General features: G+C 44.6%; 1 protein-coding gene across 1 annotated transcript in view; it reads left to right on the top strand.

The window, feature by feature from the left end:
* LOC136179447 (uncharacterized) overlaps positions 1-1,796 on the top strand; it is a 2,630-nt gene extending 834 nt beyond the window's left edge. The window contains exons 2-3 of the mRNA XM_065956271.1: positions 11-731; positions 1,701-1,796. Of these exons, the coding sequence (XP_065812343.1) occupies positions 11-731; positions 1,701-1,796 (817 nt within the window). The remainder of the gene's footprint in view (positions 1-10; positions 732-1,700) is intronic.
* Positions 1,797-20,838: the final 19,042 nt, after the last annotated feature.

The raw sequence follows: 20,838 nt of genomic DNA, 5'->3' as shown, positions 1-20,838 counted from the left end.
AAGGAAGTAGGAGTGAGGAGAAGGAGGGAGGAGAAGGAAGTAGGAGTGAGGAGAAGGAGGTAGGAGGTAGGAGGGAGGAGAAGGAAGCAGGAGAAGGAAGTAGGAGTGAGGAGAAGGAGGTAGGAGGGAGGAGGGAGAAGAAGGATGGAGGAGAAGGAAGTAGGAGGGAGGAGAAGGAGGGAGGAGAAGGAAGTAGGAGTGAGGAGAAGGAGGTAGGAGGGAGGAGGGAGGATAAGGAGGCAGGAGAAGGAAGTAGGAGGGAGGAGAAGGAGGGAGGAGAAGGAAGTAGGAGTGAGGAGAAGGAGGTAGGAGGGAGGAGGGAGGAGAAGGAGGCAGGAGAAGGAAGTAGGAGTGAGGAGAAGGAGGTAGGAGGGAGGAGGGAGGAGAAGGAGGCAGGAGAAGGAAGTAGGAGGGAGGAGAAGGAGGGAGGAGAAGGAAGTAGGAGTGAGGAGAAGGAGGGAGGAGGGAGGAGGGAGGAGAAGGAGGCAGGAGAAGGAAGTAGGAGTGAGGAGAAGGAGGTAGGAGGTAGGAGGGAGGAGAAGGAGGGAGGAGAAGGAAGTAGGAGTGAGGAGAAGGAGGTAGGAGGGAGGAGGGAGGAGAAGGAGGCAGGAGAAGGAAGTAGGAGGGAGGAGAAGGAGGGAGGAGAAGGAAGTAGGAGTGAGGAGAAGGAGGTAGGAGGGAGGAGGGAGGAGAAGGAGGCAGGAGAAGGAAGTAGGAGTGAGGAGAAGGAGGTAGGAGGTAGGAGGGAGGAGGGAGGAGAAGGAGGCAGGAGAAGGAAGTAGGAGGGAGGAGAAGGAGGGAGGAGGGAGGAGGGAGGAGAAGGAGGCAGGAGAAGGAAGTAGGAGTGAGGAGAAGGAGGTAGGAGGTAGGAGGGAGGAGAAGGAGGCAGGAGAAGGAAGTAGGAGGGAGGAGAAGGAGGGAAGAGAAGGAAGTAGGAGTGAGGAGAAGGAGGTATGATGGACCTCCTACCTCCTTCTCCTCATGAAGTAGGAGAAGGAGGTTGGAGTGAGGAGCAAGAGGGAGGAGAAGGAGGGAGGGAGGGAGGAGTGAGGAATGAGGAGTGAGGAGAAGGATGGAGGGAGGGAGGAATGAGGAGTGAGGAGAAGGATGGAGGGAGGGAGGAGGGAGGAATGAGGAGTGAGGAGAAGGATGGAGGGAACACAGCTGACATGACACGCTCAGTTCTTCCACCGTATGCAACATGTGTTTTTATTTCTGGTACATTTCCATCCCGTCCTGTTTGTTTGACTTTTCTATATTTAGTATTCCATTTGCTCATTTCCCCCTCCTCTGATTCCTCCTTCACTCCTCTCCTCTCCTCTCCTCTGAGTCGCAGAGTGGAGGACTTGTTTGTAGGTACTCAGAGTAAAAAAGAAAAAAAAGAAACTCCCAAATGGAATTAACGTCACCTCCAATTTAACTCAAGCACTTTCCCAATCCAATCTTTCTCCGCAGTCCAAACCAACTTTCTGTCTTTCTGTTCCGTTAATCCATCCGATGTTCTCCTTCTGAATTTTAAGTGAGCTCCGACTCTCTCTGCTTTAAAATCTGTTTCCCCCCTTAAGGTCACATGTTTCACAGAGAACATTTTGCTCTTCAGGGAAAAAGTCTTTCTTCTTCTTCTGTCTTGGAAATAAACAGATGACTTCTAGTTAAACACGTCTTAGTGTTGTGGTCTCACTTTTCTTTACACCACAAAGTCACATCAGAAGAAGAAGAAGAAGAAGAAGAAGAAGAAGAAGAAGAAGAAGAAGAAGAAGAAGAAGCATCTCCTGCTTTTAAACCAGGTGTGTTGATGTGCAGGAGCCCGGCGGGTCTGAGTCCTCCCAGTCGTACAATGGGTCACTGTCCAGTTTAATAGCTGCAAAATGCATTTCCTACAAAGACTAGAGGAACCTTAAAAACAGGTTAAAGAGAGAGAGGGTTTGAGTTTCTCTTAATGGGCTTTATTCACATGGCCGCCATTTTTTCTTATTTTCACGACTACGTTTCTGAACGTTATTTCTTTATTGTAAATAAATGATTGTGTGGTGAAACGTTTAGAGACGGTCTCCATGGCTACAGGAAGGTGAGGGATACGTTGTGTCCTGGCCTCCCTTTGGCGAGGCATAACAAACATATTTAGCTTTCACATAGGATGAATCCAGGTCACACAGGATGTGGTTTTCAAAATAAAAGCCATAAACTTGTGTGTGTGTGTGTGTGTGTTTCTGTGTGTGTGTGTGTGTGTGCGTCACTCAGGAGTTGTGCTGTTTGTTTACTCTGTCATAAACCTTGAAGGTCCTGCAGGTATTTTTCTCTCATCATCACGTCTCTTCTCTGTGTCAGTACACGTCTCCACCCTTCAAAACACTGGCCTCCATTCAGGTGTGTGTGTGTGTGTGTGTGTGTGTGTGTGTGTGTGTGTGTGTGTGTGTGTGTGTGTGTGTGTGTGTGTGTGTGTGTGTGTGTGTGTGTGTGTGTGTGTGTGTGTGTGTGTGTGTGTGTGTGTGTGTGTGTGTGTGTGTGTACAGTGAGGGGGGCATTGACGGCGACGGAGAGGTCAACTCTATCTTTAACAACATTACTAAGCAGATTTTGTGAAACCAGCCCGACCGCACATCCTGTCATTTGCTCACACACCCCTGACCTACCTCTCCACCACACACTCGCCTTCAGCAAATACAAAAACACACGCTTACACACACACACACACACACACACACACACAGACAGTAATAGGCCACATGCTGAACACTTAAAAATAGCCTCTGCTGACACACCAGGACCGTTATAACCATGACATAATTACTGAGTGTGTGTGTGTGTGTGTGTGACGTGTTGTTCCTTTACTCCTGAGATGTGATGTTTTTATACTCTGGGCTCTATGACAGCACGTGACCTGATGTGCAGCTCTACTTTTACTTGCTCGCTCCATGCTGACGGGCGCACGTTCTGCATATGTTGCTAAATACAGTTTATTTCACTCCTGAAGAGAAGCATTGTCCCTCAGGTTTTTTTTCTTCATGACAGTAAGGAGTGTGTGCTCAGATTGTTCTCAGTAGTTTTCCAGAAGAACGATGCAAACAGGAAAGAGAAAGAGTCACCTCGTTAAATTCACACCTTCCAACAAACAGGAGCCAGTTTATGACTTAACAAGACTAATCGGGCGCACTCACACGAGGCGATCCGTACCGTACTCAAGCACGCTTCACCCCTAAAGTCCAGTTTGGTTGACTAGTGTGTGTGTGTGTGCTCTGTGTAGGAGTTTCTTCGGTCTTCTTAGTAAATCTTATGTTCTTAATCTTAGTTCTTTCTTAACCACTCTATAGTGACGACATTACACTGTTTTACACGTCGAGTTAGCTTCACACATGTTCCAGGGGAGCGTTTATGTTCCCACATTTTAAATTTTAAGAAAAATTAAGAAAAATAAAAATATTTTCTTAAATTTTTCAGGTATGTTGTGCTGTGCCTTAAGTTAAGAAATGCTGTTCAAAAACCAAAGGTTTACTATTTTATGTAATTAGCCTTTGCTAATTTTAAAATTTTGTGGTGTGATGTGAGTTAAAAACAATGCACTATTTTTATACTGTTGTTGAAAATAGCCAAAGTGACAGTCCAGATAATTTGTTTTATATGTTTTTGTATACTCTATGCTGTTTAAAGTAAGAATGACAGAAATACTTTTTGTTTATTTAATTATTTATTTACATTCTGCCAGTATGCCTCAGTTTAATCATCCACTATACGATCACAGTATGTTGCCATGTCCTGTAAAGATTATAGATATTTTTATCTGTTTTATACAGTAAATCATTTAAGAAAAATCTTAAATGTGGGAAAATAGGCCCCATGTTCCCATGTGTCCACGGTAAAACTATCGTGTTGCTCCGCCGTCACTCATTTATTTCACTTAGACAGGGTAACACATAACAATACACTTCACTTCCTGTCTGCTGATCACCTGACTACAGAAGTCTTACAGAATCACAACAAACCTTCAAAATAAAAATAGGAATAATCACATGAAATACTCCCGAGATAAACACAAACATATTATCTGCTATGCTCTAGCAAATCATAATCCAAACAATAATAATCAAACTTATTACTGCAAAAAATGGCGCTTACACTCCGTTCCACACGTCCTTGGCCCTGGAATGGTTGGAAGAGGTTTGCTTCAACAAGGTACAGTTCATGCACGGGTAAACAACGTGGATATGAATATCTACTAATATAATCAACCCCGCCTCCATTATGGAGAAGTCCAGCAGTGCTCTCGATGTATCTGACTAAAAGGACTCAAAATCAAGACACATAGTCGGTAAAGTTTCTGTCATGTTCTCTGTGTTGTCCTTTTTTAATTACAGAATACAGAATAGAACGACCCTGACAGGAAGTCAGACAAGGAAAGGCACAGAGTGTCCGGTCAATTTCAAAATAAAATACTATATACGGACTCCTGATTGTATTTTTCATCACTTTATCAACATGAAGTCAAAACAGGATGAAGAACAAATCATCCTCAGAGAGACAAAGAGACATGTTGTTTGCAGGTTTTTCTCTTTATTCCCGCCTGATCTTGTTGTTCTCCTCCCGGAAACGGACCCAGTAGGGCAAGGGTGCACGCCATCCGACGTATTCTACAATTCAATTCTACAATTCACTTAGCAGACTCTTTTATCCAAAGCGACGTACATCAGAGAGTAAGAACAACACAAGCAAGGATCTAGAAAAAAGGGAACAATGTGAGTAAGAGCAAACGATCAGCTTTGAGTCTGATTGGACACACAGGTGCTGACAGGAAGTGACCAGAGGCAAAGCACAACATTGAGGGCAGTTCTTGAGAGCTCTAATCAGTATAGAAACCATCTTATAAGTCGTCGTTATCAAACAGAAACCATCGTCATTACCATCATCATCATCAATAATATGGAGACCATCATCATTAAGTTAGTAGGTATTCATGAAAGAGCTGGGTCTTTAGCTTTTTCTTAAAGGTGCAGAGGGACTCTGCAGATCGAATGGAGTTTGGAAGTTCATTCCACCACCGGGGGGCGACAGAGGAGAAGGTTGGATCAGACGCCTTTCATTGGCAGAGCGTAGTGGGTGGGAGGGAGTGTAGACCTGGACATACAGTATGTGGAAATCGGCAGTAACTCAATGTTGTTTTGCAGAGATTCAACTTTGACCTTCACCAGCTCAACTTTTCAAACCGAATACACCTTGCTGGTTTTCTATGAGGACTGAGACTGCACGCCAACAGTAGGTCAGGTAGCAGCAGCTGCTCTCACCTCTGTGAGCGTTCTGTTCTCTCTGCTGCCAAAACCAACATCCTCACCTCAGCAGCACCCCCCCCCCCCCTCTGCCTCCTGTTCTGTGTAAACAAGCTTCAAAGTTTCTGGGTTTCTTTAACTGCAGCTCGCCTCTATTTGACAAGTTCCAACTGCATAAACATGTCCGTCGTTAATGTTTGCAGAGTCTGCAGGTTTCCTCTGTAGTCGTTAACCAGCGCTCTGCCTGCCAGCACCAGTATGAGCTGACTGTTTCACAGCTTTGAACTGTTGAACCAGCCGGAGAAAGAATCCAGCCAGCCAACCGCCTCGGCTCTATAAAGTCCAGATCAATAAAACATAAACTGCAGTTTGGCTGTACTTTTCCACGGCACTTTTGACTTGAATTTGGGTTTTCTGGGAATACTCAAAAAAAGTTTTTAACTTACAGCCAAGTTTAAAAAAAAAAAATAAGTCCACCAACTCGAGCATAAATGTTTAAAATCTGAGAAATACTGCAGCTGTAGATTCTCTTCTTGTTCAGCAAGAATTTCAGATGACCTTTGTGAGGTCCAAACACCGAAAGGTATTTGTCTGACAAAAAATGTTCCATATTCAAAAGATGCTGGAGGTTTGGCCTTTCCAGGTGGTTCACTTTTTCATGAACTTTGCAACGATGTGAACAAGTTTTACGGCTGGTTGCTGCAACACAATCCTTTCTTACTTCTTAAAATGTTCATCATAACATGAGCTTACTATCTGATCAGACATTCAGTAACGTGCTATGTTGAAGTGCTGGCTTCTCTGACAACAATGCAGCAGCCAGTATGTCCTCCTTCTAACTTTAGATTCTGCTCCTGAATGCTCTGGATTTGTTTGGACCACAGAAGGTAGGCGCTTTTAAGGCGCCCACACGGCCGTTTTGGACGCCCCTCTGTTTGTCAGATATGAGAGCAGTTATCAGGTCAACAGGTGTTGCAGCGATGGAAGCGGTCAAGAGAAGTGGTTCAGATAGAAGTGATTGTACCCGACCTAAAAAGCCTCTGCATGTTTCTAATAAGCTCCACGAGCAGAAACGTGCTCAAACTAGGATCAATATTGGAGATGCTTTTGAAAAATGGAGAGAGGTTAGAACACAGAAAGGTTTACAGACCCATGCAGAGCTGGATAAACACTGAAGCTTCAGAGTCCACCACATGGTGACCTGAGTGAACATCCACTCTAGAGAGGGGGCGAGAGACAGCTCTCTACAATGTTTAGAATTTAGACTACAGTACCCATTTTAACCACTAGGGGTCAGAGTTACATACTGCTCCTTTAATTTTTGCATTTGCTTATATTCTATGACCCGATTAGTTTTATTGTTGTCCCTTTAAATAAACAGTAGACTGTTCGATGCTGTGAAGAGTTTCAGTCGAGTGTCACATGGGGAATAGAAAATGAACAAAAATACATTTAGCCTTCTACCTGATCGTCACGGCAACCAAATAAAGTATCGGACCAATGGCACAAACGGAGAGATTAACTGTGTTCTGAGAAATTCAATAATTGGATTTTTGTTGCGCTGAATGGAAAGAGCAGCATGTTGAGCTGGGTCGACACCAGCTGAGTGAAGCAGCCATGACTAATGCTCTCTTCAGTGACCAATCCCGACCCTGCGTTCTCACTGAGCGCGCTCCAATCAGGCCCTGAAACCCTTCAGCACAGAAACGAAGGATGATTTGTTCAGTATTATTCAGTCTTTATTCATGTTCCATCTGCCAGGAAAATCTTACCTTGCTGTTTCTTTTTTTTTTTAAATCCTCTTTGAATGCTTTCCTTATTTTTGGCAATTATCTTCTCTTTCAAGTTTTTCAGTGCTGTGTGTTTTTTCTCTCACACACTCTCGAGTTCAGAGCGAGGTCAGTGGCGGCGGAGCTGAAAAAGCGTCCGGGCCGGGAGAATTTGACTTTCAAATATATTCTAACTGCTAATTAAATATAGAAACTGCAATTTCAAAGTAAATGAAGCACATCTGTATTCATGAACACGGTCACGGTCATTAAAATACATAAAGCTCACAGTTTGGGGAAACAGGCTGGTTTTAATTTATTTCCTCTTTTGTGTGCTTAGATAACTGGAGTTTAACCATTTCAATAACAAGTCTTAATCAATCAATCATTCAGTATTTGTAGAGCGCCAATTCACAACAAGCGATATCCGTTATTTAAGTATTTAGGGGATTAGTTTGATGTCTTTCTTTCTGCATGTGAGAAGAGAAGATCATTGAGTTGTTATGTATCACTTGTTTGAGTATTAATAAGATCTCTCTCTCTCTCTCTCTCTCTCTGCAGAGTTATTAAAAAAACCCATTAGGAATACTGACTCATGTTTGTGTAACTCCAACACAAACAGATCTGTAAATGTTAGAGTTATTTTTTTGGATAATCGCTGCCAGAACTGTTTTTTTTTCTTGTTGTGTCTTTGTGAGGCGTCCTGAAAACCTGTCGTTGTGACTTTTCTCTCCTGCTCGATCTGCTCAGAGGTGAATTGATGCGCCATGCTCCGGCGATAAATAGGAGCGTTGAGTATCTGCTGCAGAAGAGTCATCGAGTGGAAGCACAAACATTGAGTAAAGTAAAAACCTATCAGCTCTGCCTTAGTGACAGAGAAGAGACGGACCGGACTGTTCTGGTGGAATATGGTAGTAAGAACGTAGCGTCCACCAGAACTGTACAAGCAAAGTGTTGCATTCAGTTAAAAAGTTAAATGAGTCAAAGAGCACCACTAAAAAGATGAACTCATGATGAACTATTTTAATCAGTTGTACATAAATCTACTAAAAAGAACGACCTTGTTTCCATGGCGACCTGATGAAAACACTCAGTACGGTTTGATCAGGTCGTGTGTGTCTGAGAATGAAATCCAAACGTCTGTCACATTCAAAGTTCATCCAGTCACGCTGACTCACACATGGAGAGAAGTTTTTTAAACTCCACAGTCAGCACGCTTTCTCTGTTCTCGCTTTAGTTCACACCTCGTCATCAGTGTCTGGTTGAAAAAACCTTTCTGCCTTCTGCTGCATCTCCACCAGGACCTCTGAAGGCTGTCCGTCTGAGAGACCTCTGCAGAGGCCTTGAGGAGATAGTACACACACACACACACACACACACACATCCATATGCTGCAGACAGTCCTTACGGTGTGTGCTATCACGATGTGTTGCCTTGAGACGGAGCGGTGTGTCGTGGGACGCTTATCGTCGCAGCACCGTCAGACGTGAGTCAGAGCTGACTCAGCAGGTTTGGCAGAAAAAACGTGACAGAGAGTGTTCCAGCTGAACGCCGTGTCCTCACCGTGCAGCCTTCATGGTCAGCATTGAGACACCGTCTGACCCGCTACAGTCTGAGGACGGCTCCCAGTCCGTCCATCTGCTCCACTCGTGGGTGCAGACATGTTGAATATTCATGACACCCTGAGGACGATCCTCCTTAATGTGGTTCTTTCAACACACAACACTTTGTGTTTGGATTTATGAAGATGTTATTTTTAAAGACCAGGTGTGTCTGTCTTCCATTTTTCTGTCTCTCCTTTATTCCGCTTTCTCGGCCAATCACATTGCAGCAGGTGGTTGTTCAGTGTATCTCCATGGACTTGAGTATCCTGGTTCTGAGTCTTCTCCTGGTTTAGGATCATCTTCAGTATCCTGGTTCTGAGTCTTCTCCTGGTTTGGATCATATTCAGTATCCTGGTTCTGAGTCTTCTCTTGGTTTAGGATCATCTTCAGTATCCTGGTTCTGAGTCTTCTCCTGGTTTAGGATCATCTTCAGTATCCTGGTTCTGAGTCTTCTCCTGGTTTAGGATCATCTTCAGTATCCTGGTTCTGAGTCTTCTCTTGGTTTAGGATCATCTTCAGTATCCTGGTTCTGAGTCTTCTCCTGGTTTGGATCATATTCAGTATCCTGGTTCTGAGTCTTCTCCTGGTTTAGGATCATCTTCAGTATCCTGGTTCTGAGTCTTCTCTTGGTTTAGGATCATCTTCAGTATCCTGGTTCTGAATCTTCTCCTGGTTTGGATCATATTCAGTATCCTGGTTCTGAGTCTTCTCTTGGTTTGGATCATATTCAGTATCCTGGTTCTGAGTCTTCTCCTGGTTTGGATCATATTCAGTATCCTGGTTCTGAGTCTTCTCTTGGTTTGGATCATATTCAGTATCCTGGTTCTGAGTCTTCTCCTGGTTTGGATCATATTCAGTATCCTGGTTCTGAGTCTTCTCCTGGTTTGGATCATATTCAGTATCCTGGTTCTGAGTCTTCTCCTGGTTTAGGATCATCTTCAGTATCTTGGTTCTGAGTCTTCTCTTGGTTTAGGATCATCTTCAGTATCCTGGTTCTGAGTCTTCTCTTGGTTTGGATCATATTCAGTATCCTGGTTCTGAGTCTTCTCCTGGTTTAGGATCATCTTCAGTATCCTGGTTCTGAGTCTTCTCCTGGTTTGGATCATATTCAGTATCCTGGTTCTGAGTCTTCTCCTGGTTTAGGATCATCTTCAGTATCCTGGTTCTGAGTCTTCTCCTGGTTTAGGATCATCTTCAGTATCCTGGTTCTGAGTCTTCTCCTGGTTTAGGATCATATTCAGTATCCTGGTTCTGAGTCTTCTCCTGGTTTGGATCATATTCAGTATCCTGGTTCTGAGTCTTCTCCTGGTTTAGGATCATCTTCAGTATCCTGGTTCTGAGTCTTCTCTTGGTTTAGGATCATCTTCGGTATCCTGGTTCTGAGTCTTCTCCTGGTTTAGGATCATCTTCAGTATCCTGGTTCTGAGTCTTCTCTTGGTTTGGATCATATTCAGTATCCTGGTTCTGAGTCTTCTCTTGGTTTAGGATCATCTTCGGTATCCTGGTTCTGAGTCTTCTCCTGGTTTGGATCATCTTCAGTATCCTGGTTCTGAGTCTTCTCTTGGTTTGGATCATCTTCAGTATCCTGGTTCTGAGTCTTCTCTTGGTTTGGATCATATTCAGGATGTGGTTTTCACATGCAGGTAGAGAAACCTGGTTCCTCATCTCCCTGTGCAGTGTCTGTGATGATAATTTTTTTACAACACAAACCGCGACAATTTAGAAAATCTGAGAATAACGAGACCACTGAGGTTTATCACAGCAACATGGCGTTTCAAATATGGCGTTTCCAACTCATTTTCCAGCAATGGGACGCCATTGGAGACGTGTTGGAAAACTGGCTTCCTGTATCCTGTTCACCACAGACATGGAACATGTCAGCATGTCGATGCTTTCTCTCATCTAAACTCCCAATTACATTTCATTCTTTAATCACTGATAGACAACTCTAGTTTCTACGCTCTCGTTGCAGCCGCCATGTTTTTTTTTTGCTGATGCGTCACATGGCTGAGGCGGCGACTGGCGCAGGTAGTCATCAGCTGTCAGAAACCGGGGTAAAGTGTAAACATGTATCTGGTTTTCTTTCAGAGTTCTCTCTCACTTTGCAGTATGAAGACCGACTTTATTATCAAATTAGACCGACGTGTTTCGACTTGTGGCGTCCATCAGGGTCATCCTTCAAAATGTATTTTCTTTCTACAAAGTTTTTGTTGTAGGTTTTTTGACTTCTTGAAGCCTCTTTCACTCTTCATGCACCTTGGTGGTGGTGAAGCTGTGCCACAAAAAGAATCCCATTCTGCTTCAATAGCAAAAATCTGGTTTCTCAAAATCGTTATCAGGGCTTATCCCCGTTTCTGAAATCAGGATACGATGTTTTCATGATCAAACACAAACAAAACAAGATACTTAAAACAAACCTGATCAGAACCAGGATACTCAAGTTCATTCAGACACACTGAATGTTGCTCTTTTTGCACGCTTGAAATATCAAGTTCTTCTGCTTTCTGAGCCCATCTGACTGCAGAAGATTGACACAAAAATGATCTCCAAATGAAATGAAAAAAGCCTCCTTTAAATCGTGACATTGGCACTGGGACTGAAAGAGCTGCATGTGGTGGAGTTTGCTGAACACGTTGGAAATCATCTCACAAGGCAACACATTAAGAGAGACCCCCAAACACAGACTGAGACTCCTATCACAGATTTTATGGTAAAAGAAACCTTCTGCCTTGATTGTAGATCTTGGATGAAATGGAGACTAACAGCCATAACTTACTGACCCTGTGAGAGAAAAACAAATATGCCTAAAGGCTTGGATAAAGTGAGAGGAATCAGATGGATAAAGAGTGTAAAAGAGAAGAGGAGCAGAGTGTTTCAGGTACGTCAAACATCAGAGCTCGTGGCCTTATAAGGCTGCTGCTCTGCTCCTCTCTGTGGACGTCCTGAGCCTCGTTTAGGAATTCAGCAGAACCAAAATAAAGTCAACATTTATTGAGCGTAAAAGAAAACTAAATATATGAAAGAGAAGGAGTAAAGAAACGAGGGGGTGTGGAGGTGGACCCCGCCCTGCCAGCGGAGCGTTAAGTGTTATTTTTGGGAGCTGTGAATGGAGCTGTTGTAGTTCAGCTCTGGGTGGTGTGTGTGTGTGTGTGTGTGTGTGTGTGTGTGTGTGTGTGTGTGTGTGTGTGTGTGTGTGTGTGTGTGTGTGTGTGTGTGTGTGTGTGTGTGTGTATTTTAAAAGGTGATGGAAGTGGAGTGAAAGGTTGGGCGACAGAGAGAACGACACAGAGCCGCCTTCACCGAGCATGTGGCGTCCAGATGATACGACATAAACAAAGACAGTTAAAAACTCAATATTAGAAACAATACTCACCCTAACACTGTAAACTGAACATCAGTGAATGTCGAGTTAAGAAAGGCGTCCTGCCTAACGAGCGTCTCTGAGTGCAGCTGCTCTGTCCTAAAACACAGATGGTGCTGTTAGCTCCTCCCCCTCTTAGACAGCGTGTATTTGTTGACAATCAGAGGGCGCAGGAAGCCGACAAAGACGTGAGGACCACGTCGACTCAAAAGGTTCAGTAATATATAACCGATTCTGCACAGATCTGACTCTGCTAGCGTCAAACTGTTAGTATGTAGAGTGTTTGTGTATTCATCTGTTACCATGACGACTGTAGGCCCTGGCTAAATGGCTATACATTGGAGAGACTCCTTTCTCTTTCCTGCTAGTTGAGATAGGTTTGTTAGGTTCCAAACTTATGAAGCTGACTTGAAGATGGACGAGGAGAAGAAAGACGACTTTTTGGTGTCAGATGGAATTATTGATTTAATCGTATCAAACCAGAGACAAAGCTCGGGGTCAGACGACTTCCTGCAGCCCGTGAAGCTGCTAAACACAAGACAACGATGCAACCTCAGGATGTGAGGGTCTGACACTCGCTCAAGCTAAAAAAGTTCAACTCACAGGATTAACACCTTTAAAGCTATGACCTCTGCAAAGCCAGAACAATGTACAGTCTTTTTATATAACAGAATATTCAACTCTGCAATGCAAAAACTTGACGATTCTACTCGCAAAGTTCCAGCAACTTCCACACTGATGCATCCGGTTGCTACATAACTCTGATGAATACATTATGGAGGAGTCATGCGGAGACATAAATCAGGCGGTGATGATTCAGGCGTATGCCGATAGGACGGTATGGAGATCTGCAGGCGGTGGTAGAAGCACGACGAATACATATATGTAAATACGATGCAAATAAACAGTATATGAACGAGTCAGAGACGCTCGCACATACAGAGTGAGGACACGACTTTAAGTGAGTGTGTGTGTGAAAGTGTGTGTAGCTGCATACATTACACATGAATCCCCCTGGGTGTGTGTGTGTGTGTGTGTGTGTGTGTGTGTGTGTGTGTGTGTGTGTGTGTGTGTGTGTGTGTGTGTGTGACTATTCTGCTTACTGAGCAGCTCTGCAGTTTGACCAAACTACCTCCTCCTCCTATCTCCTCTCCTCCTCCTCCTCTCTCCTCTTCCTCCTCCTCCTCCTCCTCTCTCCTCTTCCTCCCCCTCCTCCTCCTATCTCCTCTCCTCCTCCTCCTCCTCCTCTCTCCTCTTCCTCCCCCTCCTCCTCCTATCTCCTCTCCTCCTACTCCTCTCCTCCTCCTCCTCCTCCTCCTCCTCCTCCTCTCTCCTCTTCCTCCCCCTCCTCCTCCTCCTCTCCTCCTCCTCCTCCTCCTCCTCCTCCTCCTCTCTCCTCTTCCTCCCCCTCCTCCTCTATCTCCTCTCCTCCTCCTCCTCCTCCTCTCTCCTCTTCCTCCACCTCCTCTCTCCTCTTCCTCCACCTCCTCTCTCCTCTTCCTCCTCCTCCTCCCTTCTTTTCTTCCTCCTCGCCCATCTCTCAGAGGCCCGGCGCCCTCGCTGGCATGCCCGCTGATTCAATCCTCATCACCACTTATTAGCAGGGTGGTAAATAGTCGCTGGGCCGTGCCCGGGGGTTGGCACGACGTCCAGCTGCAAACTCATTATCACTTTATTATTCTCTGTGTCTGCCTCTAATTTATTCCCCTGCTGCCTGCCGCGGCGCTCTGTGCCTGCCTGCTGCGCCTCGAGAGCACAGCACGGACCACCTCCTCCTCCTCCTCCTCCTCCTCCCGACTCTCACTGCACTGAAAGGCTGAGGGAGGCGCTGAGAGAAAATAGTGAGGAGGTATAGGATAGAGGTGCAGGCAGGGCAGGAGCTCATTACGGTGATGCTGATTTGGGAGAAGGGGAGACGACCTGCTGCAGGCGGCGACCCTGAGAGTCAGCAGTCCCCCCCTATTGTCTGCACAGCTGGAGGATGCACACAGACTATAGTTCCTATGTCCTCTCTACATGTGGACTCCATTAGTGACTGTACAGCTGTCAGTCAACAGGTAGCTCTGCGGCACGTCCTCCTCCTGCAGCAGCTCGCTGGAGTTCAGGCCCGATGAGAAGTTGTTTTCTTAACGGCTCTGAGCTGCTGTACAGGGACGGAGGCAAGCCGGCAGAGAAACTGAGACATGATCAGGGTCATTCTCTTTCAATCCAAAGCAGCAACAAGTCCTCAATTATTTTAATATGTTAAATAATAAGGCTGGAGGCAGGAGGCTAGATGTTGGATGTTGGGCTGAATTGGAAAAACGAACATTGTGATATTTTTTCTTTCTGACATTCAGTGAACAGGAGTTCTGATTCCCTATCGGGGCGGCCCCTATCGTCTTGCATGTGGAGGTCATGGGCTGCCGTGGTTACGTGGTCCACACCGGTCAGGTGGATGGACTATCTCGGCTAAGGAGGAGTGCTCACTAACACAGATTTAATGGCATACAACGTAACCAAACTAGCGCTGGTGCTAACGTTGCTAACTGGACTTCTTACACGCTCACACAATACAGACACAGTTACTCTCCCACTGTGTTGACGAGCAGAGATGCCTGATTGGACGACTTTGTATTAGAAATGGTCACTGCAGAGGAATGGGGCGAGAACATTTTAGCATGTCGAGGACATTGTTGTTGACATGCTGTGCTCATGACAGCTGTAACACTGCATATTGAGTTTTAATGTTTTTTTGAAAATTAGCATGTGAGGACGGGATTCTTTTTTTTGAACGGAGGAGGAAAACCTAAAAAAATACCCGCCTATAGTCTGATAACGTCTCTGTAGCGTGCAGCGGTGGGAAGCACATGGACGCTGCATCAAGTGTGTGACATCACAGGAAAGCTACGATGTGTGTTGTTTGATATTCTGTCTGGTGTGTCCATGAAAAACATTTGCCTTTACCGGTGTGTGTGGTGTGTGTGTGATGTTCTCTAATTAGGAGCCGTTAGGATGTGTGAATGTGTTAATTAACAGCTCCTTAAACACAAACGTTTAGCTCCGTCTGACACTCTCAGACAGTCAGCAGTCATCGAGCTGAATGTCAGCTCAGGACGGATAAAAAGGGGAGCTGTTAATACGGTGAGGAGTGAAAGGTTTGACACACAACAGTCAGAGTGTTGCTGCTGACAGTCTCAAAGAAGTCTGAGAGAGAGAGAGAGAGAGAGAGAGAGAGAGAGAGAGAGAGAGAGAGAGAGAGAGAGGCCCTGCAGCCCGAGAGAAGCTGCAGAATCAGAAAAAGATCAGTAAAGGTCTGGACTGACAGAAGGCTGAGTGCAGCACATGTCAAAGATCTGCTGAAAGGAAAGTGTCCACTTCCACACAGCAGAAATAACAAGCAGCAAACTTTGATTCAAGGCTGAGACTCGTGCCTGTAGGACAGAACGAGCTGCACAAACTGGAACAAACTTTACCTGACCTCAGACTTCATGTATGAAGTGAACGTTACCCAAATCTGAACGGACAGCAAATTCAAAACAATCCTAATGACCACCAGGGGGGGACTCCTTCAGTTAAAAATGACATGGTCCTATAAAAGAAGCAAAAGTTTTGCTGTAAAACGATTAAAAGTTTTAGTCGCGATTAATCGCATTCTTGCTCGCATGTCGCCCTTTTTTCACATTTCAAAATAAAAAAAACATTAGGCTTTTATTTTGTCCTGTCTTAAGCTGGAAGTACTTTACATGCTGAGTGCTTTTATTTTGAAATACAGTAAGGCCCTTCCTGTAGAGTGAAGGTTAGGACATGAAGTTAAGCACAGAAACAGGAAGTGGTTAGGGATCCCAAAGTGAGGTCACACAGCTCAAAGGAACAGTAACAAAGGTCAGTGTGTGATGTCATAAGGTCAATGTGTGATGTCATAAGGTGGATATGACTTTGGACTCGTCAGCTGAGCTGTCTGAGAGTTTGTTAAAGTGAAATGAGACATTCAAAGATGCAGCAGTGTCCTTCTTTTACATCACTGAGACTACAGGGAGACACTGAGGACCACTATCTACGGAGAGCCTGAAGGGACAAAATAGTAATTAATTGCAACTAGTTTACATAACTCATACTCCAAGCATGTTGTTCATCTTTTTTCACCCCCTGCTGGCCGTTAGAAAGAGGAGCGGCTTAAAGGACCTTACATTGGTTAAAGAGTCTGTGGTAGAAAGGGGGGCGGGTGTTCCTCAGATGACCCTGACATGCCGTCAATCCCAAAGCGCCTCACCAAATCTCGAGCCATTGTTTCTCTCGGGCTGCTGCTGTCACCTTCTTTTAATGACATGCAAACAAAACGAGAGAGAAAGTCACAACAATCCTGTTTTTAAAATGACGTATTTAATGTCACATAACAGCTCCAACACCGCTTTTAATTTGACGTGGATGTTGATGTTGAATAATTGAATCCTGCAGCGTATCTGTGTGTTTTCCTCCTGATGACAGACATGATGCACACACAGATGGAGAGTCAGACTTTAAAGCCTGAGTGTCTTCTGTTTGCTCATCCATACATGGAGCTGCACTCTCTCTCTTCTTAATGAAGCTCTTTTGTGTGTTGTGGTGCCAGCTGTCCCCGTCCAGATCTGCAGATTAAAGTCATTAATCTTGTCAAACAACATACCTGCAGATATCTCATTTCCTCCGCTGCCGCAGATGAAGTGTCTGCGACGGGGCTCTGGATCCCTCTGAAGCCCTGATAAAGCTCTGCTAATTGACATGCTAATTGGATTCATATCATGCATATCTGTACGAGCTGCACGAGGCAATTAGGTTCTGTGATGGTGCAAACAAAAGACTGACGAGTCTTTGTGTGCTCTGTGTTTGACTCTCTTGGTCCGGCCTTTGTGCCGTCTCGTTCTGAAGAGTGTGACTGTCCCAGAAGACTCTGATATTCCCCCCCACAGCAGCAAACATGTTATCTCCACAGAATAAAGGCCCTGACACACCGAGGAGATCGTTGGCCATTTGTCCTAGTCGGTGAGCGGTCGTCGCCCTAGTTTTTGTACGGCTCCATCGCTACCCTTCGGCCTTTTTTTGGCCGATTCCACATTTTGAATCGGTGTCGGTGAGAGGAATCTCTCTGATTGGCTGTTTGGAGGTTTCATTTCTCTCCAGCTCTCTTCACAGGTTCAGTAAAGCCCCTTGAGCATGTCGCTGTAGTCTCCATGCTTTCACCCATTAGTGCGGTTTCTCCTTATTTGTCTCCTCCTCTTCTTTTCTTTTTCCACTAAAAGACCAAGAGCTGACAACGCCAGCGGCATCTTCTACTTTTTATCAGACATTATTCTCCATTAGTAGGCTACCTATAATACGAGTGGTGACCGACAGCGGTGTGAAAATGGTCTTCTCGTATCAGAACAACGGACTACCGCCCCCTGCTGGCATGGAGAGTTATTTCCTGTGACGCATGAGCAGAACTGCTGCTGTAGTCTTTGCGGTGTGTTCAAGTGCAACTTTTTGGCCAAGACGTGAGGCGACACCACCAGTTCTTTGCCGTCTTCTTGGTGTGTCAGGGCCTTAAAGGAGCAGACCTGTTCATGATGATGATGATGATTGAATTTATGTTCATGTCATGCACACAAAGTGTCCAACCCTCATGGGCTTATATGACACCAAAGAATTCAGTTGCAGTGGTTTACATTTACATATCATAGCATTTCAAAGTTGCCGGCTCCTGTCACATTCAGTCTTATAGACTTGTTAGTCAGTGTTAGACTTTTTTCCCAGGCTTTACAAACAAAATCTGCTATAACAAAGGTTCCTTTTTTAAAACACAACTGTTCATGCTTGTGTGTGAGATATCTCATGTTTCAAACATCTCCTAAGGTTGTTAAAATCTCTCAGTGTGTTTTGACACAAAGGCCTGGTCCTACTAAACATTCAGAACATCTTCTTCATCAGTTTCTTCACCACTGACTCTTCTTTTGTGTGTGTTTCAAACTTTCTTTTTCAAGCACTTCTCCAGCGCTCCGAGTGTTCGGGGTGAGTTGGCAGAGTCGCAGCAGAGAGCAAAGAGAAGATGGTTAATGGGGCCCTGAGCTGCAGACCGTGACAGGCCTCATTCTGACTCTTTAAGAGTTCAGAGCTCTCACTCCTCCGGTCTCTGATACTTGGCTGTGTTCTCTAATCGTTTGTCTCTCTCTCTGCTCTTTAAATAATGCTTTATAGTTGTCGCTCTCCGGGGTCTTGCGGTGCCGACCGCGCCTCTAAACTTCTCTAATTGTTCCACTTAATTAACATCTGATTGATTCTTGTCGCAGCTGACTCTCCAGACCAGCTGACTCTGGAATAAAGCCTTTGATTTATTTGCTCTTTGACACCGATCTATAGCAGTCATAAATACGAGTATCTAAAAGTCCACTCGGAGCACTTTGTTGACACCTTATGGATTCATGAATCTAAAGCCCTGAGTGGGTGCTCTGCAGCGTCTGAGCTGTCCCTGTATGCACTCATGCTGCAGCCTGCTTCTCTCCTGGTGTTTGCTCCCTCTACGACTTGTTCTGCTCGATCTGTTTAGTCAACAGAAAAGGTTGATTTCACCCTGAGTTTAAGGTGTTCTTGGACAAACCTCTGCAGGCTGAGCAAACACACAAACAGCACAAACAGTATTTCTGCAGGAAGAAGGGTTGTCTCAGTGTTCGAGACTTTAACAGCTCTTTGATATCACATGTTTTAGAACGATACGACCTCTGTGTGTTTTTAATAATCATTAGTGTCCAAAAGTTCCAAAGCTTTTTTAAAAAAACGACATGTTCTTCTTAAGACAGGAAGCAGAGAGCAAATGGTCCATCAGAAGTTGAAACTCCTGCACACCATCTTTACATTGTGCGCACATTTAAGCCCAACTACATATCTAAAACACACCTAAAGGATATAATTGAGGGAAGCAGAAGTTAACTGTCGTAGCCTAGCAACAATGAGCGCTGGTGAGAAGCACTCTGAAACGGAGGTCGTGGGGCGCTGTCTGTGGACTCGGGCCCTTAGTGGGCAGTGTGCACATTTAGAAATCAATCCTTTTGGTATTGAAATGTTACAAACCACATTTCAACACTGATTGATTTTGTGATGCAGATGCGAAATGTTAACCACTGTTTTCTGAGCTAAAGATATTGATGTCATCGTTTGAGTGCATGCAACACGTTTTCCTCGCTCAGCACAGACTGCGGCCCCTTAAAGCGACGCTCGGCTCAGCTTGTTGAGGCTTTGAGAGTCTCTAAATAACACATCATTTCTCTAGTTTTGTGTTGTTCTTCTGATCATCGTTGTTTCATATTTTACTTCTATTCTGACTTCTTAGAAATATAATCTCTGCGTTGGATCGGCTGGCTGAGAAAGGCGCTTAGCTTAGCTTAGCTTCAGGCTAGTCACATTGGGGTCAGCAGAAATGTAACACCTCCTTCCTATATCATTTAAAAACCTTTTTTATGTTTCCTAAATGAGCTCCAGGCTCGTCGGTGAATCCCTTTTTTCCTTTATATGGTGAGAGGGGGCAACGTGTTTTCACGAGCCGAGGACACAGGGGATACAGCTCCTCAGCTGAGTTCCTTAAAAACATAAAAACCTGCAGCTTCACCCGCTAACAGCACATGATGGGAGCTCATATTCCCACTGGAAACCAGTCGGTATACTCATTAGAGCTCCGGCTCCTCGTTTAAAAAGTGCTCATTAGGAAGTGTTTGGTGTTTTTTGGAGATCTCAACCAAACCTCAGAGCCATGACTCCACCAACCACCAGCCCTCAATCAAAGTCCCAGATAGCCCAGTTAAGACCAGCACGGACTCCAGTCACTGTTATGTCTTCATCACACATACTTCTAATTCTGCAGGAATGTCTGCAGAGCCTCCTCCATGTCTGACTCAACATCAGCCAGAGACCAGAGGACAGCTGTGTGTCAGTCAGGATCACAAACTCTGAAAGATTTCAAGTCAGACTGATTGTATGTTTTTTTTTTCTTGCAGATTTATTCATTTGACTTCTCTCTTTTTTTGTTTGTAAATATTTATATGTACAAATACATATGTAAAAAAATAATTCTGTGAAAAGCACAAAATAGTAAAGTATATGTACAAGCAGAGAGATCAGTGAGTGTAATGTGTGTGTACCAAGCAGCAACCTCCGGTGTTGAAAAATGAAGCAGATGCTGAAGTGCAGTTCCACATGTGTCCACTAGAGGCTGGCTTCAGAAGTACAGGAAGTCACATACACACCCATTCAAAAAAAGGCTGTTTTTACAGCAGAGATTAACATGTTTACAGCCTGGTTCAAAAAACCAAATAGGTGTGATTATCTCATGCCTCGATCAGCACACACTTTTGATAATGCATCCGTTTTGATTTTATGAACGATAAGTGTTATCCATAGTTGGTCACGTAACTGACCTGATTGACAGGCGGGCGCGGTGTAAAGGTTTAAAACCCGCCTCAGCTCCAGCTCTCAGCCTGTCGTTAGGTTGACTGAAAGTTAGACTGAGACAGCATCTAGATTTTCTTTTTAAAGAGGCTCATGACATCTACCTAATGCTCACCATATTTTTCTGCACCCTTGTGTATAAAAAGTTGTAAGTTAATATCAAAAAGCAGAGGTGGACAGAAGTGATAACAAAATGTGAAAATACACGATTAGTTAAAAACAAATGTCAGCTACAGACATGTCGTCGTCCTCCTCAGGTTCTGTCGATCAGAAGTTAATGATTCACAAACCTTTGGAAATCTGATTCAGCGTTTTCCTGCATATTGTTACATGGTGTGTGTGTGTGTGTGTGTGTGTGTGTGTGTGTGTGTGTGTGTGTGTGTGTGTGTGTGTGTGTGTGTGTGTGTGTGTGT

The sequence above is a fragment of the Labrus bergylta genome, chromosome 6 (genome assembly GCF_963930695.1).
Source record: "Labrus bergylta chromosome 6, fLabBer1.1, whole genome shotgun sequence".
Classification (NCBI taxonomy): domain Eukaryota; kingdom Metazoa; phylum Chordata; class Actinopteri; order Labriformes; family Labridae; genus Labrus; species Labrus bergylta.
This window is presented reverse-complemented; position numbering and strand designations above follow the sequence as displayed.